Here is a 27,837-nt window from a genome sequence, read left to right as displayed (position 1 = left end):
CGGCCTGAGCCTGGCTAGTGTCCAGATCTTGTTGCATTTGAACATGGACTGCTTCAGCGTCTGAGGAATCATAAATGGTGCTGAATGTTGTGCAAATCATGAGCAATTTCACCATCTTAAGATCAGAAGCGGGAAGAACATTGATGAAACAGTTAAAGGTAACTGGCATTACCTTGAAGATCTCCAGCAGTAACGTACTCGGGAGTGCTGAGTCTGTCCTGTCAGTGGGACAGGATCATGATGGCAATAATCAGAAACAGTGTGTGTGGAAGGAATGATCCCACAAATCTGGCTGTGTCAGCCTATTCCTCTATGAGACCTTGCAGGATCCCGAGGGATATGGTTCCCGTTGCCATTCCTGGCACCATGGTCGATGCTGAGAGGACTGTTCAATTTCATTCCTTTCATCAGACTTTGTAGCAGAATGATACAACTGGCAGATTTCCTTCCCTAATGGCCATTAGTGAATCAGATGTTTAATTTTTATCGGCAATCAACAATGGATATATGGTGACAATTAGACCAGTTTCAATTCCAGTTTATTTCTTAATTTCAAGTTTGGATTTGAACCCATGTTAACAGAGCACTAGACTGGGGTTCTGGATTACTGGTCTAATTACAATACTACCACTGCATGCAACTTCCCTAGAGTTTACCTAATTCTCCTTTGATTACTCAATCTGCTTCTAACATCACTCATATTATAAATTTCAGTTTTCAGCTAGAGTAAAGATTCTCATCTAACTCCTTTGCCATTTTGTGGATTTAGATGCAAGTTGTCGAAGATAATTTTCTGAGAGGAAAGGAGACGGTAGTGAGGGGGCAAGGGAATTGCCCTACATTGAAACTGAGTGGCTAGCATGCCAATCACCACAAATACAAATGTGTCCTTGAACAGGACAGAAATCAAGGGCGAAGTGGGAGAGGGAATCTTGGATAACAGTGTGGAGCTGGAGGAACACAACATGTCAGGCAGCATCAGAGGAGCACGAAAGTTGACGTTGCATGTCAGGATCCTTCTTCAGTGATCCTGTTCGTCTGATGCTGCCTGGCCTGCTGTGTTCCTCCAGCTCCACATTGTGTTGTCTCTGACTCCAACATCTACAGTCCTTGCTATCAGAGAGTCTGGACTGCTTTTTCTCATATCTCACCAGCCACCCCACCCACCTCATTTACTTCAATTCATTGGGATCAGCAGGGAATAGGAGAGTGACCATTTTGGAATCCAGGTATGTTTGATGGCATTATGTATTACAAAAAGCGGTAACAACTTTTTTAAAATCACTTGAAAAATATTTTGCTGTACTTTTGGTTGGACTTCAGACACACAGCACTGATCTTTGGTTATCCAATTTGGAGAGGTGTGGGCAACTTGGAGGAACTCACCCCAGGCCTGTCCTTGGGCCTTGCAAGTTGACCATTAAAAGGTGCAGGCAGCAGCCACAGAGAGGATATAGTTGCCAATTGCCTATCTTTATTCCATAGCTATGTTTGTGCTCAAGTGTCGTTCGAGAGGGAGCACAGAGTACGCCAATATCCTCGATGCCTTGGTAAAAGGTGGGAACCACATGGCTAAGTGCTTTATCTTAGCCTCCAACTCCATTTGGATTTTCTCCCCTCCTTCTCTTCCACCTTTTGGTATTATTGCATGTGTAAGTTCATAAGAAAGAGGAACAGGAGTACATGATAGGGTCATAGCTGATTCAAATTCTTCATGTCCACCGCCCTGCCCTTTCACCACAGTCTTTAATTCCCCTATTGATCCAGGATCTCAGCCTTAAATAAATTAAAATGGGCTTTCCATGTAAATTAATCAGTTGGAACATGAGTGATTTGGTGGTGATAGTTAACAGATGAAAGATACCACAGGTGACTTGGTGGTGGGGGAGGGAGAAAAGCTGTTCTCTCATTTGTGATAACAATTCCAGCTATACGAGATAAACAAAAACCTGTATCAAGGTCTCTTGTGATACTGCAGTATTGTCCTTACACCTGAGCTAGGAGGCCTGAATTCAAGATCCACCCACCCTATAACATTTGGGGACAGGTTGATTAAAAATACTAGAAATCGGTAACTGAAACTATCACCATGACTTCAGTCTGAAAGCCCACACTTGTGCAGTGTTTAGATAGGTTGACAGGGTGCGATAAGGCAGACAATGAAAAGCTGTTCCCATGAGCTAAGCACACAGGGACCAGGGATATAGATTAACAGTTGTGGACAAAAGATAAGGGGAACAGATATGTGGAATAATTTAGTTTTAATACAGTAAACAGCAATGGCTTAGAACTATCATAGTGGTGGAAGCAGAAGTGAGCAGTGATTTCAAAATGAAATTGTCTGGGCACTTTAAGGAAATTAACTTGCAGGGTTGGAGTGGGGGAGTGAACTGGATTGCTGCGCAAAGACATGCCTCGACTGGTTCAATTACCTCCTCCTCTGCCAAAACCACTAACCAAATGAACTTCATGCCACAAATGTAAAATACTGCAGATGTGAATCTGAAATAAAATACGGAGAAACTTTAGCCTGTATGGAAACAGAAGCAGTCAACGTTTCAAGTTGATGACCTTTCATTAGCAATCAAATATGTTGTTTTACTTTTTATATTTGAACGTGTTTGCATTTGCTGTTAACAATGATCAGAATAAAAGCACGGAGTGCTGACTTGATCAATAGGAAAACTTTACTTCCTTGTGTTACGACATGCACATGTCGAAAGTCTCAAATGTGAGTAAGGTGATGTCCAAAGCAATCCATGCAAGGGGGCTAAAAGAGTCTAAAACATTTCATAACCACTGCGACTGGTCAACAACTGAACTGCACTGGGCTTAAAGAAAAGTCGCAGTCATTTTCCAGAAAAGGTCTGTAAATAGACAAATTTACAGCCCACTGCGTCCACCTAGTCTATACCAAAGTTAATGTTGTACATGAGCTTCTTCCTAATTTAACACTACCATCTTCCCTTGCACCCACTCACCCACCCACCTCCTGCTTCAGGTACATAGCCAGCTTCCTTAAACAAACGTCAACATTCACCTCAGCCACTCCCAGTGGTAGTGAGTTTTTTTTAAAAAACCATTCCAACCACTTTTTGGGTAAAGGCATTTTAGTGGCTAGTCTACTGTCTGACCGAGTTTTAGACTTGCCCACAAATGGGAACACCCTTTCCTCAGTGGGTACCTCTCCAGAGCATTGAAGAACACTTTTCAGTCACCTTGCCACCTCATCTTCGAGCAAATTGCACCACTGCCTGTTCAATCTTTCCCAATAGGTTATACTCACTTAACTTATTGAATCTTAAAAGCACACAGAGGGACACCAGTTGGCTCGCCCTTCTTGTGACAGTTCTTTGATTTCGAATTAGTTGATCTGGCTCCCAGCTTTTTCCTTTTACTCATCCCACAACTTCCTCCCTCCACATTTCACCCACTTCCTTTGGCAGGTTCTGAATCTGCTTCCTCCACCCTTTTAAGCAGCGTATTCCAGAACACGACCATGCAGTGTGGAATGAGCTGTCTCCTCTGATAAATCTGAGCCCTGCTGCCTACCAATCCTCCTGTCACTGGAAACCATTTCCAGTGATCAAAGTTCATGGTTTTGAAGGCCTCAATTAATTTTTCTTTAAAATTTGTTCCTCTAATTGCCCAGAGAGCAGTTAAGAGTTAATCATACTGCTATGGGTCTGGAGTCACATGTAAACCAGACCAGGAAAGACAAGTTTTCCTACCCCAAAAGAACATTTGTGAACCAGATGGGTTTTTAGAACAATTCAGTGGTTACATGAATATGATTAGGTTAATCTTTTAATTTCAGATTTTTTTTATTGAATTCAATTGAGCTATCTGCCTTGTGGGATTCAAACCCATGTTCCCAGGTATTACCCTGTGGTTGTGGGTTACTAATCCTGTGATATGACCACTACACCACCACCTCCCACACAACCATCCGATAAAAACAATCTCAGGTTCACTCCACAAGACAGAGGAGTTCTGATGTCTCCTTGTAAAGTTTTACAACAATCCCTCGCTTTCCATTTCTCACTCACCTCGTAGGTGCTGGTGATCTTCAGCCGGTAGAACATGGGGACAAAGATGTGGGCGGGAATGAGAAGCCCGAGGAAGTAGGAGCAGCCGAGGAACCAGTACTCAGTACCGAAGGTGTAGATCTCAGCTGGTACGCCTAGGATGGCGACAGCAGACTGGAAGGTGGCAAGGAGGGAGAGTGCCACTGGTAGGAAGGTCATGCTGCGGCCTGCCAACAGGAACTCCTGGGTCGTCCGCTGCCGCCCACCACTCAGTGCGTAGAAAAGGCCGATGACTGATGAGAAGATCAGGAGGAGAGCAAAGATGACATAGTCAACTACGGTAAAGCGCATTACAGCTGAACTGGCCATTCTCACTGCGGGAGGTGTTTTGTGGCCCAACACCCGGCTCCCCGAGCACACTCTCCACCTTATCAGAGAGTCTCCCTAGGGGGAAATCACCACTCAGCATAGACAGGCGGGAGAATGAGCAGAGCTTAGGTCATCACAGCAAAGGTCCGAGTGTTCTAATTAATACGGCGAGAGGTCATTAGTATGCACAGACATACACACCCCACAGGCAACCAGTCTAATGCAGGGCTCGGAGAAAGTGGCACAGCCGGACTCCTTTCCCTCGAGCTTGTGTGTCCTGCTCAGTCTGATTGCCGCCTCTCTCTGGTCATTCCTTTCATTAACGACCCAGCAGGACGTCCGCACAAATAAAACCTCTCAGGGTATGACGGAGCAGAGATCATCGGGTTTTAGCCAGGTGGAACAGCCAGCCATCGAAGAGAACACACTGTCCAAGTCTGGTTAGAAGATAAATCAAATGTGGGGGAGGATACATTCTATCCAGCCTATCAGAGGAGAAGAATAGAAAGATTATTTAAACTCTCTCAGACAAAGCATGTATTTCTATAATCTTGATCACATCAGTGTTTCATAACAGCACAGCAGTTTCTTGAATTACTGTGTACATAAGTCAGCAGGTTAGTGCAAAGCTTGTGAGTTTAAACAAAAGAAGTTTGTAATCCTGGTAAGAATTTAACCTTCTTGAAATGAAAGCTAGTTTTAGAACATTTCTATTAGTGTTTCTGCCTTTCAGTTTTTTAGTTTACCTTGACCAGGAACCAACTGTCAAAACAGTAGGTGAGAGGGAGCTTGCACTCACCAATGTAACTGCCAGTATAAACAACGAGAGCACACAGACTATAAGGGTGTCAGCAAGGCTCAGTGGGTAGTACTCTTGCCTCCGACTGAAGGTGGAGAGTTCAAGTCCCACCTCAGAGTTTCACAGCCCCATGAAAAGGGGGCAGTAATGAGGGAATCTTGCACTGCTACAAGTGCTGTCTTTTGATGAGACATTTAAGATCCCACAGCATCATTGCAAAGGAGACCAGAAGAGTTCTCCTCAGTGTAGAGGCCAATGTTCATCTTTCAACAAGCATCACTGAAACTGACTATTTAGTCAGTTATCGCATTACATGTTTTGGGATCTTGCTGTGAGTAAATTGGCTCCCACACCAAAGGTGTTGCCAGAGGCACACTCATCCCATGACAGAATGAAGAAAATCATTGCTGTTTCATGTTACTGAGATCAATGCTCTACTGGAGGGATTCAGGCAATTCCTCAACTCCTGTCCTGGGTGTCAGCCACATTTGCTCATTTTGGATTACAGTTCATTGGGACAGTGCAGAAAAAGGCCATTCAGCCCAACTACATATGGGTGTTTATGCATCTCACCCCATCAAGATTCCCTTGTGCTCCTTGCTCCAGCATGTTATTCAAACTTCCTCTTTAATGCACTTTTGCTATTTCCCTCAACTACTTCCTGCAGTGTCTAGTTCCATATTTTCACCACTCCCTGGGCAAAAGTTCTACTTGTTTGATTTACCAGAGACTCCCTTAGGTTTTATAGCACTCATTCTGAATGTTACAGTGCCGCTAGCCTCTGGACTGTAGAGATATGAGAGTACATTATACTGCTTAGTTCATGTCTCTCCTTTTACCTGATCATCTGACTCTTATATTCTTGTTAACTGCCATTTGACTAAGCTCTGTGTCCTGCTTCAGGGCTCTGTCTGATCTGTTTCTCACTGGTTAGTTACATTTCAATTGTTATTGTCTGATAGACAGAACCATCTTCATTTCTCCACCTAGATCTACCTGTCACTAAACTCACATCCCTTCACACCCAGTGATCTCCCCCAAACCCTTGTACTTCCTCCAAGCACACCATGGCTCCTTGGTCTCCCTCTCAATCTCTGACCCTCCCTTACCCCCACCCACTCTGTCTCTCCCTCTCCAGCTCCATTTGTCACTCATGATTTCCCCACTACCACACATTGCCCCCCCGTTCCCCAACACAGTCCTTCCCTCCTCCTCCTCACTCCATCCATCAATCCCTCCATCCACCCTCACCCCCATCTCCATCATTCTGTCACACCCTTTCTATCTCAGTCTCCTTTTCTATTACCCCTTTTCCACTCTCTCCCTCTCTACAAAAATACAAAATAGAAAAAAAGATAACCATTGAACCTGCTCGGTCATTCGATAAGATCATGACTGATCTGTTTAAGTTCTACACTCCACACTTCGAGATACCCATCATTTCAAGGGGATAGATATGGTTCTCATGGGTAAAGGGATCAGAGGGTATGGGGAGAAAGCAGGAATGGGGACTAGGTTCGATGATTAGCCATGATCTACTGAATTGCAGAGCAGCCTTGAAGGGATGAATGCTCTTACTTCATGAGTTTCTATCCCAGAGAACATTTGACTCCTCTGTTGAGCAAGAATCCATCTGCTTCTGCCTTAAAAATATTCAAATGATCACACCTCTATCACCACCCACAATGTTCCAACGTTGCACAACCTTCAAAGAAAAGAAATTCCCCTTAAATGATGCTCCCAGCCTTGGAAAGGATCATTGTGGTCCCACTCTCCCCCAGGCCATGGTAGAGACTTCAACAAGATCAGTGATACCCACACACCCCTCAGGCCTCAGCGCATCCAACAGGGGCAATTTAACACACTGAGGCTAGGGCAGTCGTGATCAACTGTGACCCACTCTATGGAGTTTGCTGACTCCCTCAACTGGAGTCAGGCCGAGGATACCGCTGGATGTCCGAACCGTGCTTGCCAAAGGCCGCACTGGCACATTCATTCACAGGATCCAGTCACTAAACCTCAATCTCTCCCTCAGTGCCTGGTCCCTGACCGTCCAGAGCACCAACCCTCCCTCCGATCCCGCTCCTGAACACTCCCCCACCTCCCACCTCCCCCCCGGCGGCCGCTCTCCCTCCCTCGGAGCCCGCTCTCTGACCACCCCCGGACCGCTCTCCCTCCCTCGGAGCCCGCTCTCTGACCACCCCCGGACCGCTCTCCCTCCCTCGGAGCCCGCTCTCTGACCGCCCCCGGACCGCTCTCCCTCCCTCGGAGCCCGCTCTCTGACCGCCCCCGGACCGCTCTCCCTCCCTCGGAGCCCGCTCTCTGACCACCCCCGGACCGCTCTCCCTCCCTCGGAGCCCGCTCTCTGACCACCCCCGGACCGCTCTCCCTCCCTCGGTGCCCGCTCTCTGACCGCCCCCGGACCGCTCTCCCTCCCTCGGTGCCCGCTCTCTGACCATTCTCTCTCTCTCTCTCTCTCTCACTGTCTCCGGACGCCTCAAGGATGCGGCACCTCGCACTGAGCGACAAACATATCGGGCAGCCTCTGGGCACCAGAGGGACGGGAAAACCCGCCCCGCAGAAACATGGCAGCCAGCACGTGGTGCAGAGATTGCCCAGCAAAAGCATGGCAACAGGGGTCGTGTGTGCGCGTGCGCGCTGAGTAAAACCATTCACTCTATTAATCCCGACCGTGTAGAAACACAGATAACAAGGTGCAGAGCTGGCCGATCACAGCCGGCCCAGCAGCATCCGAGGAGCAGGCAAACCAACCTTTTCGGGCCTGGAACCGCCTTCAGAAATAGGGGAGGGGAAGGGGGTTCTGAAATATATAGGGAGAGAGGGGGAGGCGGATGGAAGGTGGGTAGAGGAGACAGACAGGTCAAAGAGGCGGGGATGGAGCCAGTAGAGATGAGTGTAGGCGGGGAGGTAGGGAGGGGATAGGTCAGTCCGGGAGGACAAGGGGGCGGGATGAGGTTAGTAGGAAGGAAATGGAGGTGGGACTTTGAGGTGGGAGGAAGGACAGGTTCGGGAGGCGGGGACGAGCCATTCGGCCCAACAAGTCCCAAGCCGCCCCTCCGAAGAGCATCCCACCCAGATCCATTCCCCTACCCCTGCATTTTGTCATGTCTAACCGAATTATCCCTGGGCACTAACTGCCCCGCACGAACTTTCAGCCAAAACCGTAGAACCTCCGCCTTCCACTTCCCAGCAGCTTATCCCTCGCCTTCCGTAAGCGCCGTGGCTAAGTATGGCTGAGAGAGGGGCGGGATCCGTTCGCGTGAGGCGGGGCCTGTTGGTGAGGGGGCGAGATAACAAAGCGTAGAGCTGGATGAACACAGCAGGCCGAGCAGCACCAGAGGAGCAGGAACCCGAAGCCCGTTTTGTGGCGGGGCATGCGGTTCGAGAGACGGAGCCTGATGGCGGGGATTATACAGCAGAGGGGCGGGGCCTGCTGGCGGGGCGTGGACAACGGGTGGGGGCGGGGCCTGATGGTGCGGTGGTTTGTGCAGCAGTAAGAGGCGCGGGCCCGTTGGCGAGGGGGAGGACCACGGTTTGGGGGGAGGGGCCCGATGGTGGGGTGTTTGTTCAGCAGACAGAGGGGCGTGGTTAGCGGATCGAGGGGCGGGACCCGATGGCGGACGGGGGCGGGGTCTATGTTGCGGAGTCGGGCATGTGCAGCATTTGTGTGGCAACATTATACAGTTTTCACTGTACTTTTGTACCTGAGTACACATGACAATCAAATCAAAATCAAAAATCGACTTTATCTTGCTGCATAGATGTGAGTTATTAGTTTTCATAGCAATGCCAAAAACCTCAAAAATGGGATATTGTTTGAAATAAGAGAAACATTATACTTTTCAAAACTCGCGTCTGTTAAACTCTTGCCTCTCTATCTGAAGGTTACAAGAATACTGGAGTCAGTGGCCCAACATCTATTTATCAAGGAACCACACAAAATCTCTGAGATAATGGGAACAGCAGATGCTGGAGAATCCGAGATAGCAAAGTGTGGAGCTGGATGAACACAGCAGGCCAAGCAGCATCTTCAGAGCACAAAAGCTGACTTTTCGGGCAAGGGTCCAGGCCCGAAACATCAGCTTTTGTGCTCCTAAAAACCTGCTTGGCCTGCTGTGTTCATCCAGGTCCACACTTTGTTAACACAAAATCTCTCAACCCTTTCACCTCAGATCCTCTGGCACTTGTCGCATTATGCTACATGGTTATAACCCCCTCAAAATATTCACTGAATATTGACTTCAATCATCAATGTCAGTTAACGAGCTGAATGCCAGCCAAGATAATAAAATGTGAGGCTGGATGAACACAGCAGGCCAAGCAGCATCTCAGGAGCACAAAAGCCGACGTTTCGGGCCTAGACCCTTCATCAGAGAGCACCACTGTTTATTAACTTCAAATTCATAGCCAGCAACAATACTTAGAAAATGATTATGGAAATTATTAGTAAACAAGGTTGTTTTGACCAATGGGAATTTTGGAGGTGGCGGCGTGTGTTCAATTCTTGTGAGAAACTACGCCACGTTCTTCACTCTTCTTCCATGCTCCCCACACACTCACTCTTTCTCTCTTTCTTTCTCCCCTCTCCCACACACGTTCTATTTCTCTCTCTCCCCCCTCCCATACAGTCTTTCTCTCTCTTCACCACCCACACACTCACTCACTCTTTCTCTCTCTCTCCCCCCTCTCCCACACACTCAATCTTTTTCTCTCTCTATCGCCACTCACTCATACACACACACAAAAACACACATATTCTCTCTCTCTCTCACACACACACACACACACACACACACAAACGCACATTCTGTCTCTCTCTCACACATTTTATCTCACGCACATTTTCTCATGCACATTCTCTCTCACATTCTCTCTCTCACACGCACACACATAATCTCTCACACACAAACACACATTCTCACACACACAAACACACATTCTCTCTCTCACACACATATTTTATCTCACACATATTCTTCTCACATTCTCTCTCACGCACACATTCTCTCAGACACAAACACATTCTCTCTTACACAAACACACGCATATTCTCTTTCACACATATTTTATTTCACACATATTTTCTCACATTCTCTCTTTTACACACATTCTCTCTTACACACATTCTCTCACACACATATTCTCTCACACACACGCATATTCTCTCTCACACACACATTCTCTCACACACACATATTCTCTCACACACACATATTCTGTCACACACACATTTTCTATCTCACACACACACACACTTTCTCTCTCACAAACACACATATTTTCTCACACACACACACACACACGCACACACACACACACATTCTCTCTATCACACACAAACACACACACATTCTGTCTCACACACACAAACACACGGTCTCTCTCCCTCACACAGACACACACATACATTCTCTTTCTCACATACACACACAGACACACATCTTGTCTCTCACACACAAACACACAGATATTCTCTCTCTCACACACATGCTCTCTCACACACACACTCTCTGTCTCCTGCTTATATATACGCACACTCTCCCATAGTTTTCTTTTAATATAGGAAACTGCAAAATACAAAGACACTGTCCTTACAATATGATTTAGGATTAAAAGAAGGCCATTCAGTCCCTCAGGTCAATTCTCCCATTAACTAAAATCATGGTTGATCTGACTGTGACCTGAACTCCACATTCCCATCTACCCCAATAACTTTCATTTGCCCATCTAACAAAAATGTATCTCCCACCTCAAAAATATGCAATGACTTTGCTCCACTGCATTCTAAGGTAAAAATTTGTAAAATTGCACAACATTCTGACAGAAAATAAATAAATCTAATTTCCGCCTGAAAAGGGCAATCCCAAGTTTTGAAACAGCACTCCCTAGTTCTGGACATATCCACAAGAGGAAGCATTTTTCCCACATCTATCTTGTCAAGGATCTTATACACTTTAATTAAGTCATCCATCACTCTCCTAAAAATTTGTGGAAAGAAGCCCAGTCTGTCTGATGTTTCCTCACAGCAATCTGCTCATTCCAGGTATCAATTTAGTAAGCCACCTCCAATGCATTTATATCCCTTCCTTTAATAAGGAAACCAAAACTGCACACAGTATTCATAACGTGGTCTGACCAATGCCCCGTACAACTGAAGTGCAGCTGCCTCGCTTTTATGTTAAGTTCCTGTCATAATAAACACTATGGTTCCACTAGCCATCTTTGTACCTGCACATTAATATTTTGTCATTCATCCTCTGGAACACCTGGATCTTTCTGCACCTCAGAATTCTGCAATCATTCTGTAACAACACACAGCTTGATTCTTTCACCTTCCACTCACTCAACCCATCTATGTCAGCTTCCAACCCCATTATGGCTCCTTCACAACCACTTTTGTGTGGCGCAAATGTCACCGAAAGAGACAGATTTTGCGGACGATTACCCCGGCGACGTTAACTGCCTCAAAAGTTTGAGCAACAGGCGAAACTCACTGTTAACGCTCTGCGACTACACAGTAGCAACACAAGTGGTAATGATGGTCCTGCTGTAGAAGCTCGTTGTGCTCACTTCGTCAGCCTGGTTTCATAGCAGCGAGTGCACTCCAAAAGTAAGGTCCTTAATACACTGTAAAACACACTGCTGTCTGCTGACTGTGGCAAGTGCAATATAAATGCAGCTCTGTTCTTCTTTGATTAATGATATATGCATCAATAGACCCTCCATTATGTCACTCATTCTCAGGATTGCATGTTTCTAGAAAGGTTGGAATTCTCAGCACATAATCATGTTAAAGGCTTGTCAATAAAGGCTATAAAACAGTGAGAGGGGAACTAGGCCATTCAGCCCCTCAAGACTCTCTGCCGTTCAATGAGATCATGACAGATCTAATAATCCTCAACTGTACTTTCCCCATAACTCCTGATGCTATTACTAATTAAACATCTGTTCACCTCAACCTTGAACACACTTAATGATCTAGTCGCAAAATTACTCTGTGGCAAACATATTCAATCACCACGAGAGAAAAGAATTCCTCCTCATGGAGTCATAGAGACGTACAGTACAGAAACCGACGCTTTGGTCCAGCTTTTCCATGACGACCAGATATCCTAAATTAATCTAGTCCCATTTGGCAATATGTGGCCCAGATCTGTCTAAACCCATCCCAATCACGTACACATCCAAATGTCTTTAAATGTTGTAACTGTACCAGCCTCCACCACATCCTCTGGCACCTCATTCCACACACGCATCACCCTCAGTGTGAAAAAATTGCCTCTGAGGTCCCTTTTAAAACTCCTTAAAATTGGTGACCGATTATTTTGAGATTATGCCCTCTGGTCCTTTTAATGCATTGCTAATTTAAAATGTGTCTCTTCATTAAACCTATTCAGTGTCCTGGTTTCTATCACACTCTGGGACAGTAAATTCTGTGAATTCATGGCCCTTTGAGTGAAGCAGTTCCTCTTCAACACAGTTTTAAATCTGCCGCCCCTTATCCTAAAACTCTCCCACTGGGGAAATAACCTTTCCACATTTATCCTATCAATTCCTCAAGAATGTTGTCTGTTTCAGTAAAGTTGCCTTTCATTCTTCGAAATGCCAACAGGTACAGACACAACTTACTTGGCCTCCCTCCATATTGAGTAACAGCCTCTGGAATTCACTGCCACTGAATGCGGTTAAGTTAAATGTTGTATGTTTTCAAAAAGGAGGTTGTGGCTAAAGGAATTATGAGTGTGTTTAAGGTATTGAGTTTGAGGATCAGCCATGATCTTATTGAGCAGATGTGAGGGGTCACATGGCATACCCCTGTTCCTGTCTTCTACGTTTTTATTTACTCAGAGATAGTAACAACTGCTGATGCTGGAGTCTGAGTTAACACAGTGTGGAGCTGGAGGAACACAGCAGGCCAGGCAGCATCATTGGAGCAGGAAAGCCGACGGTTCAGGCTGAGAGCCTTCTTCAGAAATGGGGGAGGGGAGGGTCTGAAAATAAAATAGAGAGGGGCGTGGAATTGGTGATAACTGGTTGGTCTTTAGTATCTGGTCAAGCAGATTCTGGGCTGAAGAGATTACCGGACAGTTGCAGTGGGAGATCCACTGAGATCTTTCTGGATGGAGGAGGATAACTTCTTCAAGGTGGGAATCCTGAGAAGAAGTTTCGCAGTGGGGTTATAATTGTTTCAGAGATAGTAGGAACTGCCAATCTCTGAGTGAGTTATAACCCCCCTTCAATCCTCTGGTAATCTCTTCGACCTTGAAGCTGCTCAACCACATACTGAAGACCTACCTGCTATCACCAGCCACCCCCTCTCTATTTATTTCAGAGCCCCCTTCCCCTCGCCCATATCAGAAGAAGGGTCCCGAACCGAACTATCAGCTTTCCTGCTCCCCTGATACTGCCTGGCCTGCTGTGTTCATCCAACTCCACACTGTGTTATCTCTATGTTTTTGTGTTCCTCTGAACCTGCTCTGCACAACCTCTAATGTCTGCACATCCTTCCTTACTGAAGTGGCCCAAAGTTGTTCACGATGTTCCAGAGTGCCTTGTTTTGTTTTAGCAAAGCTGCCCAACTTTTACAGTCCTAACCCTTTGAAATAAAGGTCAACATGCAATTTACCTTCCCTATTACATGCTGATCTGCCAGCTTCTTGTGGCTCTTGGGTGAGGACTCTCAAATCTCTCTGTTCTTTGGCTTTCTTTCACCGTTTAAATAATGTTCACCTCCTCAATCCTTCATGCCAAAGTGCATAACCCCACATATCTCCACATTAGTTCCCTGATGTTAATGCCCCAGGATTTTCCTGGGCTGTGGGGCAGGCAGTAAATGCTGGCCTGGTGAGCAATGTCCTCATCCTGTGAATGAATAAGAAAAAAACCAATTATCTAATCCTGACCCTCCCTCATTCTGAACTGTGGAAAGTATGGACCTAAACCATTCAACCAAAGACAACCCTTTGCTCTCGGGACTCAATCTAGTGAACCGTCTGTTTGATTGGTGGGACTTCATTTCTGTACCGTCCCCAACAAATTCCCAAAAGAATGAATTTAACCCTTTCTTGCCCTGCCTTTAAAGTCAGTCAACAAGTTACAAACTGACGATTGCTAATTACGTTTAAAACTGCAGTCAGCTGTACAGTATGCTAATTGTTGTGTTGGATTAATATAATGAATGGTGGTGTTTGCAGATCAGGGTCCACAGTAACTCTGTAACTACAGTCCCCAGCAAATTACTCTTGCAAAGGTATAGGAGGAGACTTCTTCCGAGCAAAGTTAGAGAACGATAGAGCCCAGCAGAAGGCTGTTCAGCCTGTGCCGGCTTTTCGTACATGCAATCCAATTAGTCCCACTCCTTCGCTTTTTCCCTAAAGCTCTGCAATTTTTTTTCCTTTTCTCGAAGTCCCTTTTCGAGAGTTACCTTCCCCTACCACCCTGTCAGACAGCACTTTCTGGATTGCAACAACCTCCTGCCTGAAAGAAATTCCTGCTGCTGCCTGAGGTTGACCGTCTCTTTCTCAGGCAGCGGAGACAAAAGGCCAAATTAGCCAATGATTCACTTTAACCTTCAGTTGACCCCTTCGATTCCTGACCTGTCTGACATGGGAAACAGCAGCGTCAATTTTCCCAAAAGAACTGCGGATGCTGTAAATCAGGATCAAAAACAAAGTTGCTGGAAAAGCTCAGCGGGTCTGGCAGCATCTGTGCGGGAGAAAACAGAGTTAACGTTTCAGGTCGGGTGAAGCTTCCTCAGTTTCAGACCTGAACCGTTAACTCTGCTTTCTCCCCCACAGATGCTGCCAGACCCGCTGAGCTTTTCCAGCAACTTTGTTTTTGTCTCAATTTTTCTGACATTTGGCTAAGCGTTGACCTTGGGAAGGTTCCACAAATGGCATCTCTCCTTGAATTCTGGCGCGCTTTCTTGTGCAAATCTCCACTGCTTACCTTGTTAATGATGCACCATGCCTCTGTGATGCTGCTGTTGTGCTATCTTGTACTCACCGCCAGCAGCAAATGTGCTCCCTGCAGCCAGAACCTACTGGTTTCCCAATGTCTGTGATGTTTTTCGACTCCAGCTGTGCACCAGGTCAAACACAGTCAAAGTCAGGGATTTGCCTTTCACATAAAAATGTAGGCAATAGGTGCAGCAGTAGGCCATTCAGCCCATTGAGCCAGCTCCACCATTCAATAGGATCATGGCTGATCATCCTACACAATACCTGCTTTCTCCCCAAATCTTTTGATCCCTTCAGCCCTAAGATCTATATCCAACTCCTTCTTGAAAATGTTCAATGTTTTGACCTCAATCAGTTTCTGTAGCAGAGAATTTCACAGACTCACCACTCTTTGGGTGAAGAAATTTCTCCCCATTATGTGAAGAGTGGGAATACTTGTTTGTCATCACAGGAAAGCAGGAATGCTCCAATTTATTCACAAAATGTAAGTTGCCCACCAGTAGGGCAGCACGGTGGCTCAGTGGTTGACACCGCTGCCTCACAGCACCAGGGACCCAGATTTGGTACCAGCCTCAGGCGACTGTCTGCGTTGTACATGATATCTATGTCAGCATGGGTTTCCTCTCATAGTGCTAAGGTGTGTGCAGGCTATGTGGATTGGCCATGATAAGTTATCCCATACTGTCCAGGAATATGCAGGCTCGGTGGGAAAGGCCATGGGAATACAGGATTACCGGGATAGATGTGGCTGCATGGGCTGTTCTTGGGAAAGTCATGATGGACTTAATGGGCTGAATGGTCTGCTTCCACACTGTAGGGATTCTATGGCAGTAGAAAGCAGCAAAACTAGCATTACGTAAATCAAAACCTTTAAAGCAAGCCAAATGTATAATCATATTTGCAAGACATGGCATCAGAAGTAATGTTACCAGGAAGACTTAACTTCAGATATGAGCTACATAGAACACAGATTTGGACATCAAAGAGAATACAATTTTTGTGCTACAGAATAGCTTCCAACTTAGAGACCAAATCAAGAAATGAACATTACATACACATTTACAGACGAGTGAAATTATAGAAAACAGCACACAGTGGGATAAGAGAAACAAAGATACCTTTGAAGAGGCACTGAAAGCTTTTCACATTTATTTCAGCCCAAAAACTATTAAAATGGCTTGAAAGTGCAAGACTTAATGGAAGATTTAAGCATCTATGGAACTCCATTGACAATTTCATTAAGGATCTCTGTGCGTTAGTGGAGAATGTGAACTGTGGTGTCTTCAAGAATTCATAACACACAGAATTTTTGCACAAATGTTGTTAATGAGCCTTCATCTGATTAGGTACATTTGAGATTCTGTAATGGGAGGAATGCACTGATAGTAAGTCCCACTATTCCATGAGTTGTACTAAAAGTGTAAATGTTTTATTTAATCACCAAAATGGTCAAATTTTTTTCTCTTTATTACTGTTATCTGGAACAATATGAACTTTCACCATACTCTTCAATAAAACCAAAAATAGCTTGTTTATTAAGAACGAATGTATTCCTTAAATAAATAACAAAATAGCTTACCAATTAGGCTACAATGCAGACTTAAATGATATCCTCTTAATCTCAAGCACACATACAGGGAAAAGAAAAGACAACATAGTTCTGTGGAGGTATCATGGTTTTGTAAAAAAAGGCTTAATAAAGAAACAACACCTCCGAAGGTCAAAGGTTCAGATGCAGAGGGTGGAATGCATTGACATCTCACAATTCCTTCGATTTTTCTGCTGACGGTATCTCACTGATGAGCGTCACAGAGCGAGGGAAGATCATCAAACCAGTTAAGAGCCCTGACCATTGAAACTTTTTCATGTGTTAGGGTTGTAGCTCATGGCATTACTGGACAAATCAAATGCCAGAATGAGATCTACTTGATCGATCGTATGTTTACTTTGCTTTATATAATTATTTAATGTGGTGGTCAGTCACTGAAGTTCGCGCAAACATAAGAACTGGACAGAGGTTTCTTCCACAAAAGATGAAGAAGCAAAGTAATGCTGTCTACTTATAGGAGACCATTTAGAACAATCTTAAACCAAAAGCAAAACAAAGTTTTCAGCCTATTTCCCACCATCATCAATCACAGAATTGAAGTCCAGGTAAACTACCCCTCAGGTTAAAATCCTTACCTTCTGCTTGTCTGAGTCTCTCCAGCTTCTTTCCTGTGAACTCTGGAGCCTTCTTACATGAACGCCCATCAAGCTGAAAATTCAAACTTTCTCAGCCTCAAATAACCTGCGTATCTCTGACCAAAATCTTCAGCTTTAGAAGCTGCACAAATGAAACTTCTGCAGAGATACCCTAATCTTTGAGGTGTTCTGACAAATTCCCAGAAGAGAGACTATATATGCTTGTGACTCCAGACAGGTATCCCTCAAAACTACCCTAGGAACCTTCAATCTCTGGGGTTTTCCTAATCACTTGTGGTACCAGCATGCTAACTGTTCATTGATAATGGGAACTGCAGATGCTGGAGATTCCAAGATAATAAAATGTGAGGCTGGATGAACACAGCAGGCCAAGCAGCATCTCAGGAGCACAAAAGCTGACGTTTCGGGCCTAGACCCTTCATCAGAGAGGGGGATGGGGGGAGGGAACTGGAATAAATAGGGAGAGGGGGAGGCGGACCGAAGATGGAGAGTGAAGAAGATAGGTGGAGAGAGTGTAGGTGGGGAGGTAGGGAGGGGATAGGTCAGTCCAGGGAAGACGGACACCTGAAGGAGGTGGGATGAGGTTAGTAGGTAGCTGGGGGTGCGGCTTGGGGTGGGAGGAAGGGATGGGTGAGAGGAAGAACCGGTTAGGGAGGCAGAGACAGGTTGGACTGGTTTTGGGATGCAGTGGATGGGGGGGAAGAGCTGGGCTGGTTGTGTGGTGCAGTGGGGGGAGGGGATGAACTGGGCTGGTTTAGGGATGCAGTAGGGGAAGGGGAGATTTTGAAACTGGTGAAGTCCACATTGATCCCATATGGCTGCAGGGTTCCCAGGCGGAATATGAGTTGCTGTTCCTGCAACCTTCGGGTGGCATCATTGTGGCAGTGCAGGAGGCCCATGATGGACATGTCATCAAGAGAATGGGAGGGGGAGTGGAAATGGTTTGCGACTGGGAGGTGCAGTTGTTTGTTGCGAACTGAGCGGAGGTGTTCTGCAAAGCGGTCCCCAAGCCTCCGCTTGGTTTCCCCAATGTAGAGGAAGCCGCACCGGGTACAGTGGATGCAGTATACCACATTGGCAGATGTGCAGGTGAACCTCTGCTTAATGTGGAATGTCATCTTGGGGCCTGGGATGGGGGTGAGGGAGGAGGTGTGGGGACAAGTGTAGCATTTCCTGCGGTTGCAGGGGAAGGTGCCGGGTGTGGTGGGGTTGGAGGGCAGTGTGGAGCGAACAAGGGAGTCACGGAGAGAGTGGTCTCTCCGGAAAGCAGACAGGGGTGGGGATGGAAAAATGTCTTGGGTGGTGGGGTCGGATTGTAAATGGCGGAAGTGTCGGAGGATAATGCGTTGTATCCGGAGGTTGGTAGGGTGGTGTGTGAGAACGAGGGGGATCCTCTTGGGGCGGTTGTGGCGGGGGCGGGGTGTGAGGGATGTGTCGCGGGAAATGCGGGAGACGCGGTCAAGGGCGTTCTCGATCACCGTGGGGGGAAAGTTGCGGTCCTTAAAGAACTTGGACATCTGGGATGTGCAGGAGTGGAATGTCTTATCGTGGGAACAGATGCGGCGGAGGCGGAGGAGTTGGGAATAGGGGATGGAATTTTTGCAGGAGGGTGGGTGGGAGGAGGTGTATTCTAGGTAGCTCCCGGCACCTTCCCCTGCAACCGCAGGAAATGCTACACTTGTCCCCACACCTCCTCCCTCACCCCCATCCCAGGCCCCAAGATGACATTCCACATTAAGCAGAGGTTCACCTGCACATCTGCCAATGTGGTATACTGCATCCACTGTACCCGGTGCGGCTTCCTCTACATTGGGGAAACCAAGCGGAGGCTTGGGGACCGCTTTGCAGAACACCTCCGCTCAGTTCGCAACAAACAACTGCACCTCCCAGTCACAAACCATTTCCACTCCCCCTCCCATTCTCTTGATGACATGTCCATCATGGGCCTCCTGCACTGCCACAATGATGCCACCCGAAGGTTGCAGGAACAGCAACTCATATTCCGCCTGGGAACCCTGCAGCCATATGGGATCAATGTGGACTTCACCAGTTTCAAAATCTCCCCTTCCCCTACTGCATCCCTAAACCAGCCCAGTTCATCCCCTCCCCCCACTGCACCACACAACCAGCCCAGCTCTTCCCCCCAACCCACTGCATCCCAAAACCAGCCCAACCTGTCTCTGCCTCCCTAACCGGTTCTTCCTCTCACCCATCCCTTCCTCCCACCCCAAGCCACACCCCCATCTCCTACCTACTAACCTCATCCCACCTCCTTCAGGTGTCCGTCTTCCCTGGACTGACCTATCCCCTCCCTACCTCCCCACCTACACTCTCTCCACCTATCTTCTTCACTCTCCATCTTCGGTCCGCCTCCCCCTCTCTCCCTATTTATTCCAGTTCCCTCCCCCCATCCCCCTCTCTGATGAAGGGTCTAGGCCCGAAACGTCAGCTTTTGTGCTCCTGAGATGCTGCTTGGCCTGCTGTGTTCATCCAGCCTCACATTTTATTATCTTGCTAACTGTTCATTGTTCACTTTCCAAGTCACCCAGATCCCTCTGTACTGCAGAATTCTGCAATCTCTCTCCATTTAAATGATATGCTGCATTTCTATTCTTCTTGTCGAAGTGGGAAAGTTTGCATCAAACCACAGTTATATGCCACCTGCCAAATTTGTGCCAGCCTATCCATAATCCAATGGTTTTCCTGTGACTATGCTGATTGGCACAAATCTTTTCCACTGTCATCAGCACTGAAGTGTGCTCTGATGGTGCCACATTTGTGGGGTAGAACAAACTGAGGTACTCAACCAACAGCAAACCCCACTTGAACCAGTTGGTGAATCTATAACTGATATAACACAGACTGCAATACAGCTCCGTGACTAAATACTTTCAACAGATTCAAACCTGATGCTTAGGCAACTCAGAAAGGGCGATCTTCGACTTCCTTATCTTCCCAGGAGGAATCCTCGGTGACAGAGACCATGCCAAGCTAGAAGCAATCCTCCAACTGTGGAACTGAGGAGCTGAATGTGTCCGTTTCTCCAGGAATGCAATCACTGAGTAGGGGTGGGAGAGTCCAAACCTACAGCTGGACTGAAATAAAACCTGCGGAGGTGGATTGAAAATGTGGTACAAGTAACTTCATAGAAGCCACCACCTAGAAGAGACAACAAATGCCCACAATTCAAGGTACTGCAGGGGAACTTTGCAGATTGACGATGCCAGAAAGAAGCAGCTGTTTGTTTCAGCATCAAAGATTGCTTTACTGTGAAAGAAATCCAGGAGAATAAAGATTGTCCACTTTCAAGGGAATCTCCTGCCGTCAGAATGGTAGGAAGGAATGATAAAGGTGAAATTGGCATAGTCCTACCAGTCAATAGGCGGCTCTCTCATCAAAGAGATGTGGAGACATGAGGGTCACCACACCTCAGGGAAGGGGAGAGCTTGAAGAAGCAGATTCCTTCATGGCATCCTCAGAGTGAGGAAGTTAGGATCTGGGAAAATAAATCAAAGACACAAATCTTCCACCAACAAAAGTCTTTGAGAATAGTGAAATCTCCAGATTGCCTCAATTTATAAAGTCAGAGGCATGGGGTAGGGGGTAAATTCAATTTAACATGTATCATATTAATAATGACAAAAACACCTTGTGGGGAGATAACAGCATGGAGCTGGAGGAACACAACAGGGCAGACAGCATCAGAGGAGCAGGAAAGCTGATGTTTCTGGTCGGGACCCTTCTTCACTTGAGTGGAGATGTTGTATTTTGATCTGGAAAGGTTTAATTAGACAGGAGGACCTTAAGCACCACCCACTATGCTGACATAATGTAGATTTGTGGGCAGAACAGTTCAGGATCTCGCAGGAATGAGAACTAACTTCTGGCTCTCCTCTAAATCTCTGTAATAGCGTTCATTGCATCCTGTAATCTGTAACTAGTTGCTAATATATAATAACTATATCTTGTTAATTACAAGAGATTCTAATGGTTAGATTAGGAAGTGGTTTTCCCTGACCATCAGACTCTTAAACATGTCAATCCCGTCCTTGAGTAAATCCACCCCCCGGTTTGCTGGCTTGAATTTTACCTTCCTTGATCATTCTTCTGTTAAAAGCTTAGGAAGGACTTTTGATGCTGAAAACAGGCACATTTGTCAAATAAGCCAAGCACTTGTCAGTACACATGTTGGGATTCCTACAACACTCTGTAAGATTGGCTTTGTCGGATACCTCATAATCAGAGCCCATTTGTTCGTTGTGCAAACTTGACGCTGATGTAGGGTGCATCAAAGCCAGCCTGAGGACAGCGGCTAGCCACCACCCAGACATGGCACAAACAGGATGCTGCCATCAAGCTGAAAAAGATATTCTATGTCTATCATACAAACGAGGAATGTAGTGTGTGAATTTCTATGCCAGTGTGATGCCAGGTGTGGAGGTCATAAGTGCCAAAACCTGGCAGATTGTATCGAACAGCTTGTATCTTTGGTTGCATGTTTGCAACAGACAATGCACTGACCAAAGCCAACCAGCCTACAATTGTAAAACTCACAGCACAGCGTCAAACATTAAATGTGTTTCTGCAATTGAATAGCGTTTGCTGAACAATCCTGATTGTGTGAGGAATTAAACTGACAACTAATTTAAGAATGTCAGTCAGGCTCACCATATGGTGCACCTTCACACTCTGGAAGGTACCTGTGTTAATATAGAGGACTATATTCTTTGTTTGCAAGAAGCAACATGTCCACATGCTGCATTTGTTTCAATTCAAGAAAATAGACCATGGCCATTTGCTGGTTCAATTCCCAGGGCAAGCTCTGACCAATCAGCGTCAATCTGCCTCGCTTAAAACTTAACAAAGTCTGGCTGTTAACTGCGAATTGGCATCAATAGGTTCATTCTCCCTGGAATCATTTCAGAGTTCACTTGCCTCTGATCAGCTCTCTCTTTCCATGCTGTATAAAGGCTGCTCTTCACTGTTGGTATTCTTGTGAGATGCTGTGGTGAACATACGACAAAGAAGCTTGACAAAATGCCTTTTCTCAGCAATACTCAAGTTCTACATCAGCAAATTATTATGGCATTTTGTTGGTTTGCACCTGTAAAAGTGGGCTCTAACTGATTGAGGATCAACGGGATGAAAGCGATCATAACCTGGAAAATTCTCACCCTAAAAGTTGGGGAGTCAATTGACAGATTTTAAAGCTGAGATTGACAGATTTTTATTAAAGTTTTTAAGGGTTACGGAACCAAGACAGGTTGATGGAGTTACGAAATTGATCAACCTTCGTCAAAAGATTTAGACAGTTCAGGAGAGTGGTCCAGGAAATGGCTGATGAAATTCAATGTGAGTAAATGTGAGGTTTTGCACTTTGGAAAAAAGAATACAGGCATGGACTATTTTCTAAACAGTGAGAAAATTCGGAAAACAGAAGGACAAAGGGATCTGGGAGTGTTGGTCCAAGATTCTCTAAAGGTTAACTTGCAGGTAGAGTCCGTAATTAAGAAAGCGAATGTAATGTTGTCATTTATCTCAAGAGGGTTGGAATATAAAAGCAGTGATGTGCTTCTGAGACTTTATAAGGCTCTAGTTCGGCCCCATTTAGAATACTGTGTCCAATTTTGGGCCCCACACCTCAGGAAGGACATACTAGCCCTGGAGCGTGTCCAGCGGAGATTCACACAAATGATCCCTGGAATGGTAGGTTTAACGTACGATGATTGGCTAAGAATCCTGGGATTGTACTCATTAGAGTTTAGAAGGTTGAGGGGAGATCCAATAGAAACTTACAAGATAATGTATGACTTAGAAGAGGTGGACGCTAGGAAGTTGTTTCCATTAGGTGGGGTGACTAGGACCCGTGGGCACAGCCTTAAAATTAGAGGGGGTAAATTTAAAACTGAAATGAGACGACATTTCTTCAGCCAGAGAGTGGTGGGCTTGTGGAATTCATTGCCACGGAATGCAGTGGAGGCCGCGATGTTGGATGCCTTCAAGGCAGAGATCGACAAATTCTTGATCTCACAAGGAATCAAGGGCTACGGGGAGAGTGCAGGGAAGTGGAGTTGAAATGCCCATCAGCCATGATTTAAATGGCGGAGTGGACTTGATGGGCTGAATGGCCTTACTTCCACTCCTATGTCTTATGGTCTTATGGTCTTATGGAATTGAATGACGGAACAGCCTCAAGGGGCTGAATAGCCTCCTACAGTCTCCTGTCACCCTGCTCTGTCTCTGCAGTTGATAATAATCTCATCTGTCATCAATCTCACCTTCTGTCTGTGAGGAGTGTAACAAGCTTGTGTTTAGATGGAATCAGGAAGACATTCCCATCCACAGAGCCCAGCTGACATTCTATCTTCTGAAACAGCAAAAGTAACGGGCACCATCTCAATTTAGCATTCCGAGCTGGAAGAGGAATCCTCTTTCTGGGCTTCACTCAGTCGAAGGTGACCCTGGTGGAGTGTTGTTAGCCTCCTGAATGGCCCTGACATCTCACTGAAGGTCATTAGCCCGGTGTAATTACACTGGAATCAGAACGTGTCTCAGTGTGCTACAGCAAAGTTATTAATCACATGTAAGGGGCTAACAGCTCCTTAAAACTCAAAATCCAATTGTGAACTTGTAATACCTGTGTAAAGTGTTGTAAAAGGATGTTAATCTAATTGGGAGTGCTTTTATTGTTACTGATTAAATGGTCGGGTGCAACAAACTCTAGGCTGATCAAATAGTCATGAAAGTTGTAGGATTTTCATAAAAACCCAACTTGGTTCACAACAGTCCTTTGAGGAAGAGAGTGTGTCACCCTCCTTTGGTCTGAAGCTACAGGTGGTCCCAGTCTCACCTGCTTGGATGGGCATTAGCTATGAGTGTGCTGCCTTTTCCCAGCGAAATTGATCATTTTAATTTGAATTCAAGAAGATTGTAGCTGATCTGAATTTAATCTCAACTCTACATTCCTGCTTTGCCCACCACTGGCACCTCCATTGGTGCTGGAAGGGCAGCATTGGATGTAGGTGTCAGGCAGGTCAACTCAGGGACTTGGGCCAAAGGAGCTGTGGAAGTTGTAAATCTGAAACAAAAACAGAAGTTGCTGGAAAAGCTCAGCAGGTCTGGCAGAACTACACTGCCGTGGGTCTTAAGTCACAAATAGGCCAGGCCAGGTGAGGATGGCTGATTTCCTTCCCTAAAGAGCATTAGTGAACCAGATGGGTTTTTACAACCGTCAATACCGTTTACACAACCTGAAATCAACATAAACATCCTCAGTCGGCACCTCCCAAACCCACAGCTTCTTTCATATCGCCGCCCCTTCAGGGGGAAAAATCCTGGAATTCCCTCCCTAACAGCATTGTGGGTCATCCCACAGCACATGCAGTTCAAGAATGCAGCACACCCCCAACTTCTCAAGGAGCGACTAGGGCCGGGCAATAAATGTTGGCCCAGCCAGTGAAATCACTTCCCATGAGTGAATGTAAAGCAAAAACACATCGGCTAGCTTTTACTTTTCCCTATGTAATTCAAATTTCACCATCTGCTGTGGTGGAACTTCAACCGTTGTCCCCAGAATATTGGCGTCTGCCTCTAGATTGCTAATCTAGCCACGTCACCACCACACCACTGTCTCTCCCATACTGTATAACCACTTAAATGTGTCAAAGTGTGTATGTGTATGTGAGTACCTGTAATCCTGGCAGTCTCTTTGTGTATTTTGGTGTGACAGAGAGGAATAGTAAGAATAAATAAGTTAGCAAATGTTTACTTTCAATTGGAAATACTCGGACCTTACGATCCTGTGGGCTGGGAAAAATTCTAGTGGGAAATCTACCTGACCTCACTGCAAAACCTCTTCCAGGGATGCCTAACCTGAAGAAGTTACCCTCCTCCCTCCGGACAAACCTCAGGGGATCTCTCTAATGCTGCAACTCTCTCCTCTGCACCAGTCTTCTCCTTTATCTATCTTCAGTCCGCCTCCCCTTCTCGCCCTATTCATTTCAGAACCCTCTCCCCATCCCCCTTTTCTGATGAAGGGTCTAAGCCTGAAACGTCAGCTTTTGTGCTCCTGAGATGCTGCTTGGCCTGCTGTGTTCATCCAGCTCCACACTTTGTTATCTTGGATTCTCCAGCATCTGCAGTTCCCATTATCTCTGATCTACCTGACTGGTGTTTGTATTTCCTCATCCAAAATGTTATGTTTGCTATATATTTGATGTGTTGAGTGGACTCACGCCTTTGCGTTCTTCAGGAGCTGGTATTCCAGCAGTTTTGGAACAATGCTAGACTTCCAAAAGGCCTTTGATACAGTGCCTCACGGGAGGCTGCTGAGCAAGGTGAGGGCCCGTGGTGTTTGAGGTGAGCGACTGGCTTGGATTGAGGATTGGCTATCTGACAGAAGGCAGAGAGTCGGGATAAAAGGCTCTTTCTCGGGATGGCAACCGGTGACGAGTGGTGTCCCAAAGGGTTCAGTGTTGGGGCCGCAGCTGTTCACTTTGTATATTAATGATCTGGACGAAGGGACTGGGGGCATTCTGGCGAAGTTTCCCGATGACATGAAGATAGGTGGACAGGCAGGCAGTACTGAGGAGGTGGGGAGGCTGCAGAAAGATTTAGACAGTTTAGGAGAGTGGTCCAGGAAATGGCTGATGAAATTCAATGTGAGTAAATGTGAGGTTTTGCACTTTGGAAAAAAGAATACAGGCATGGACTATTTTCTAAACAGTGAGAAAATTCGCAAATCAGAAGTGCAAAGGGATCTGGAAGTGTTGGTCCAGGATTCTCTAAAGGTTAACTTGCAGGTAGAGTCCGTAATTAAGAAAGCGAATGTAATGTTGTCGTTTATCTCAAGAGGGTTGGAATATAAAAGCAGCGATGTGCTTCTGAGACTTTATAAGGCTCTAGTTCAGCCCCATTTAGAATACTGTGTCCAATTTTGGGAAAAACACCTCAGGAAGGACATACTAGCCCTGGAGCGTGTCCAGCGGAGATTCACACAAATGATCCCTGGAATGGTAGGTTTAACGTACGATGATTGGCTAAGAATCCTGGGATTGTACTCATTAGAGTTTAGAAGGTTGAGGGGAGATCCAATAGAAACTTACAAGATAATGTATGGTTTAGAAGGGGTGGACGCTAGGAAGTTGTTTCCATTAGGCGGGGAGACTAGGACCTGTGGGCACAGCCTTAAAATTAGAGGGGGTAAATTTAAAACTGAAATGAGACGACATTTCTTCAGCCAGAGAGTGGTGGGCTTGTGGAATTCATTGCCGCAGAGTGCAGTGGAGGCCAGGACGTTGGATGCCTTCAAGGCAGAGATCGACAAATCTTTGACCTCAAAAGGAATCAAGGGCTACGGGGAGAGTGCAGGGAAGTGGAGTTGAAATGCCCATCAGCCATGGTGGAGTGAACTTGATGGGCCGAATGGCCTTACTTCCACTCCTATGTCTTATGGTCTTGTGGTCTAATGCTGTAGCCACTCAAGAGGCTGCAGCAACGAATGTAAGAATAAGGTATTACCATTCTTCTGGATGACGAACCTGCGAATATGGTGAACTGAACATATAAACACCTGGTGTTCTATTTATAAAAGCGGCAATTTATGGCCATAATAGATGGGAGCATGACCAGGCCATTCAGCTCATCAAATCTGCTCTCCCATTCAGACGTCATGGCTGATGGGACAATCCTCAACTCCACTCTCTGCTCTTTTCCCCATAACCCTTGATTCTCTTCCTAATTAAAAATGTCTCTCTCAGCCTTGCATATACTGAATGACCCAGCCTTGGCAGCCCTCTGTAGTGTAGAATTTTGCAGATTCACAAATTTCTTTTATAATGTTCGATAGATCTAACAATACAATGAATCATTAACCAACGCATCCAGTGTTTATGCTTAAATTTCCTCCCACCGTAATTTATCTCGCCCTATCAATGTAGCCTTTTCATACTTTCTGTTGTACGATCATAAGACCATATGAAATAGGAACAAGAGTTGGCCATTTGGCCCAATAAACTTCATGTCCGCTTTCCTGCCCTTTCCCTATAATCCTTGATTTCTCTACTGCTCAAGAATCTATCTACCTCAGCCTTAAACATACACTGGGACTCTGCACCCACAGCTCTCTGTGGCAAGGAGTTCCAAAGACTGACGACTCTCTGAGAGAAGAAACCCTCATCATTTCTGTCTTAAATTGGCTCCCCTTAATTCTGAGACTATGCCCCTGGCCCTCAACTCTCCCGTGAAGAAAATGTCTGATATGTGTTTATCTGGTTTCTCTAACTGCCTCCCACACTCTACCCGCAGCAAACTTCAGGTCATCCAATACTCCACTCCCCCACCCAGAGGACATTCTGCGCCCCCCCAGTGCTTTTCCTAATTGGCGTTTAACACAGGGAAGTAGTGAGATGTCTCTAGACCGTGACAACTCAGAGTCCATGTGTTCCTTCACCTTTCA

General features: G+C 46.0%; 1 protein-coding gene across 11 annotated transcripts in view; it reads right to left on the bottom strand.

Moving 5' to 3' along the window:
* slc5a6a (solute carrier family 5 member 6a) overlaps window positions 1-20,307 on the bottom strand; it is a 58,195-nt gene extending 37,888 nt beyond the window's left edge. For 2 of the 11 annotated variants that reach the window (XM_048528062.2, XM_048528070.2), the window contains exons 1-3: window positions 7,653-7,778; window positions 6,775-6,901; window positions 4,050-4,882 (exon numbers count right to left, since the gene is read on the bottom strand). In XM_048528062.2, the coding sequence (XP_048384019.2) occupies window positions 4,050-4,397 (348 nt within the window). In that variant the 5' untranslated portion in view covers window positions 4,398-4,882; window positions 6,775-6,901; window positions 7,653-7,778. Of the gene's footprint in view, window positions 1-4,049; window positions 4,883-5,143; window positions 5,196-5,769; window positions 6,020-6,774; window positions 6,902-7,652; window positions 7,779-7,968; window positions 8,126-8,330; window positions 8,603-20,287 lie in introns of those variants that run through there. The other 9 variants (XM_048528066.2, XM_048528065.2, XM_059644918.1 and 6 more) reach the window with 9 other exon arrangements.
* Between the last annotated feature and the right edge of the window lie 7,530 nt (window positions 20,308-27,837).

Source organism: Stegostoma tigrinum, chromosome 3 (genome assembly GCF_030684315.1).
Source record: "Stegostoma tigrinum isolate sSteTig4 chromosome 3, sSteTig4.hap1, whole genome shotgun sequence".
NCBI classification, from domain to species: domain Eukaryota; kingdom Metazoa; phylum Chordata; class Chondrichthyes; order Orectolobiformes; family Stegostomatidae; genus Stegostoma; species Stegostoma tigrinum.
Note: the sequence above shows the minus strand (reverse complement) of the source record. Positions and strands in the feature narration are given on the sequence as shown.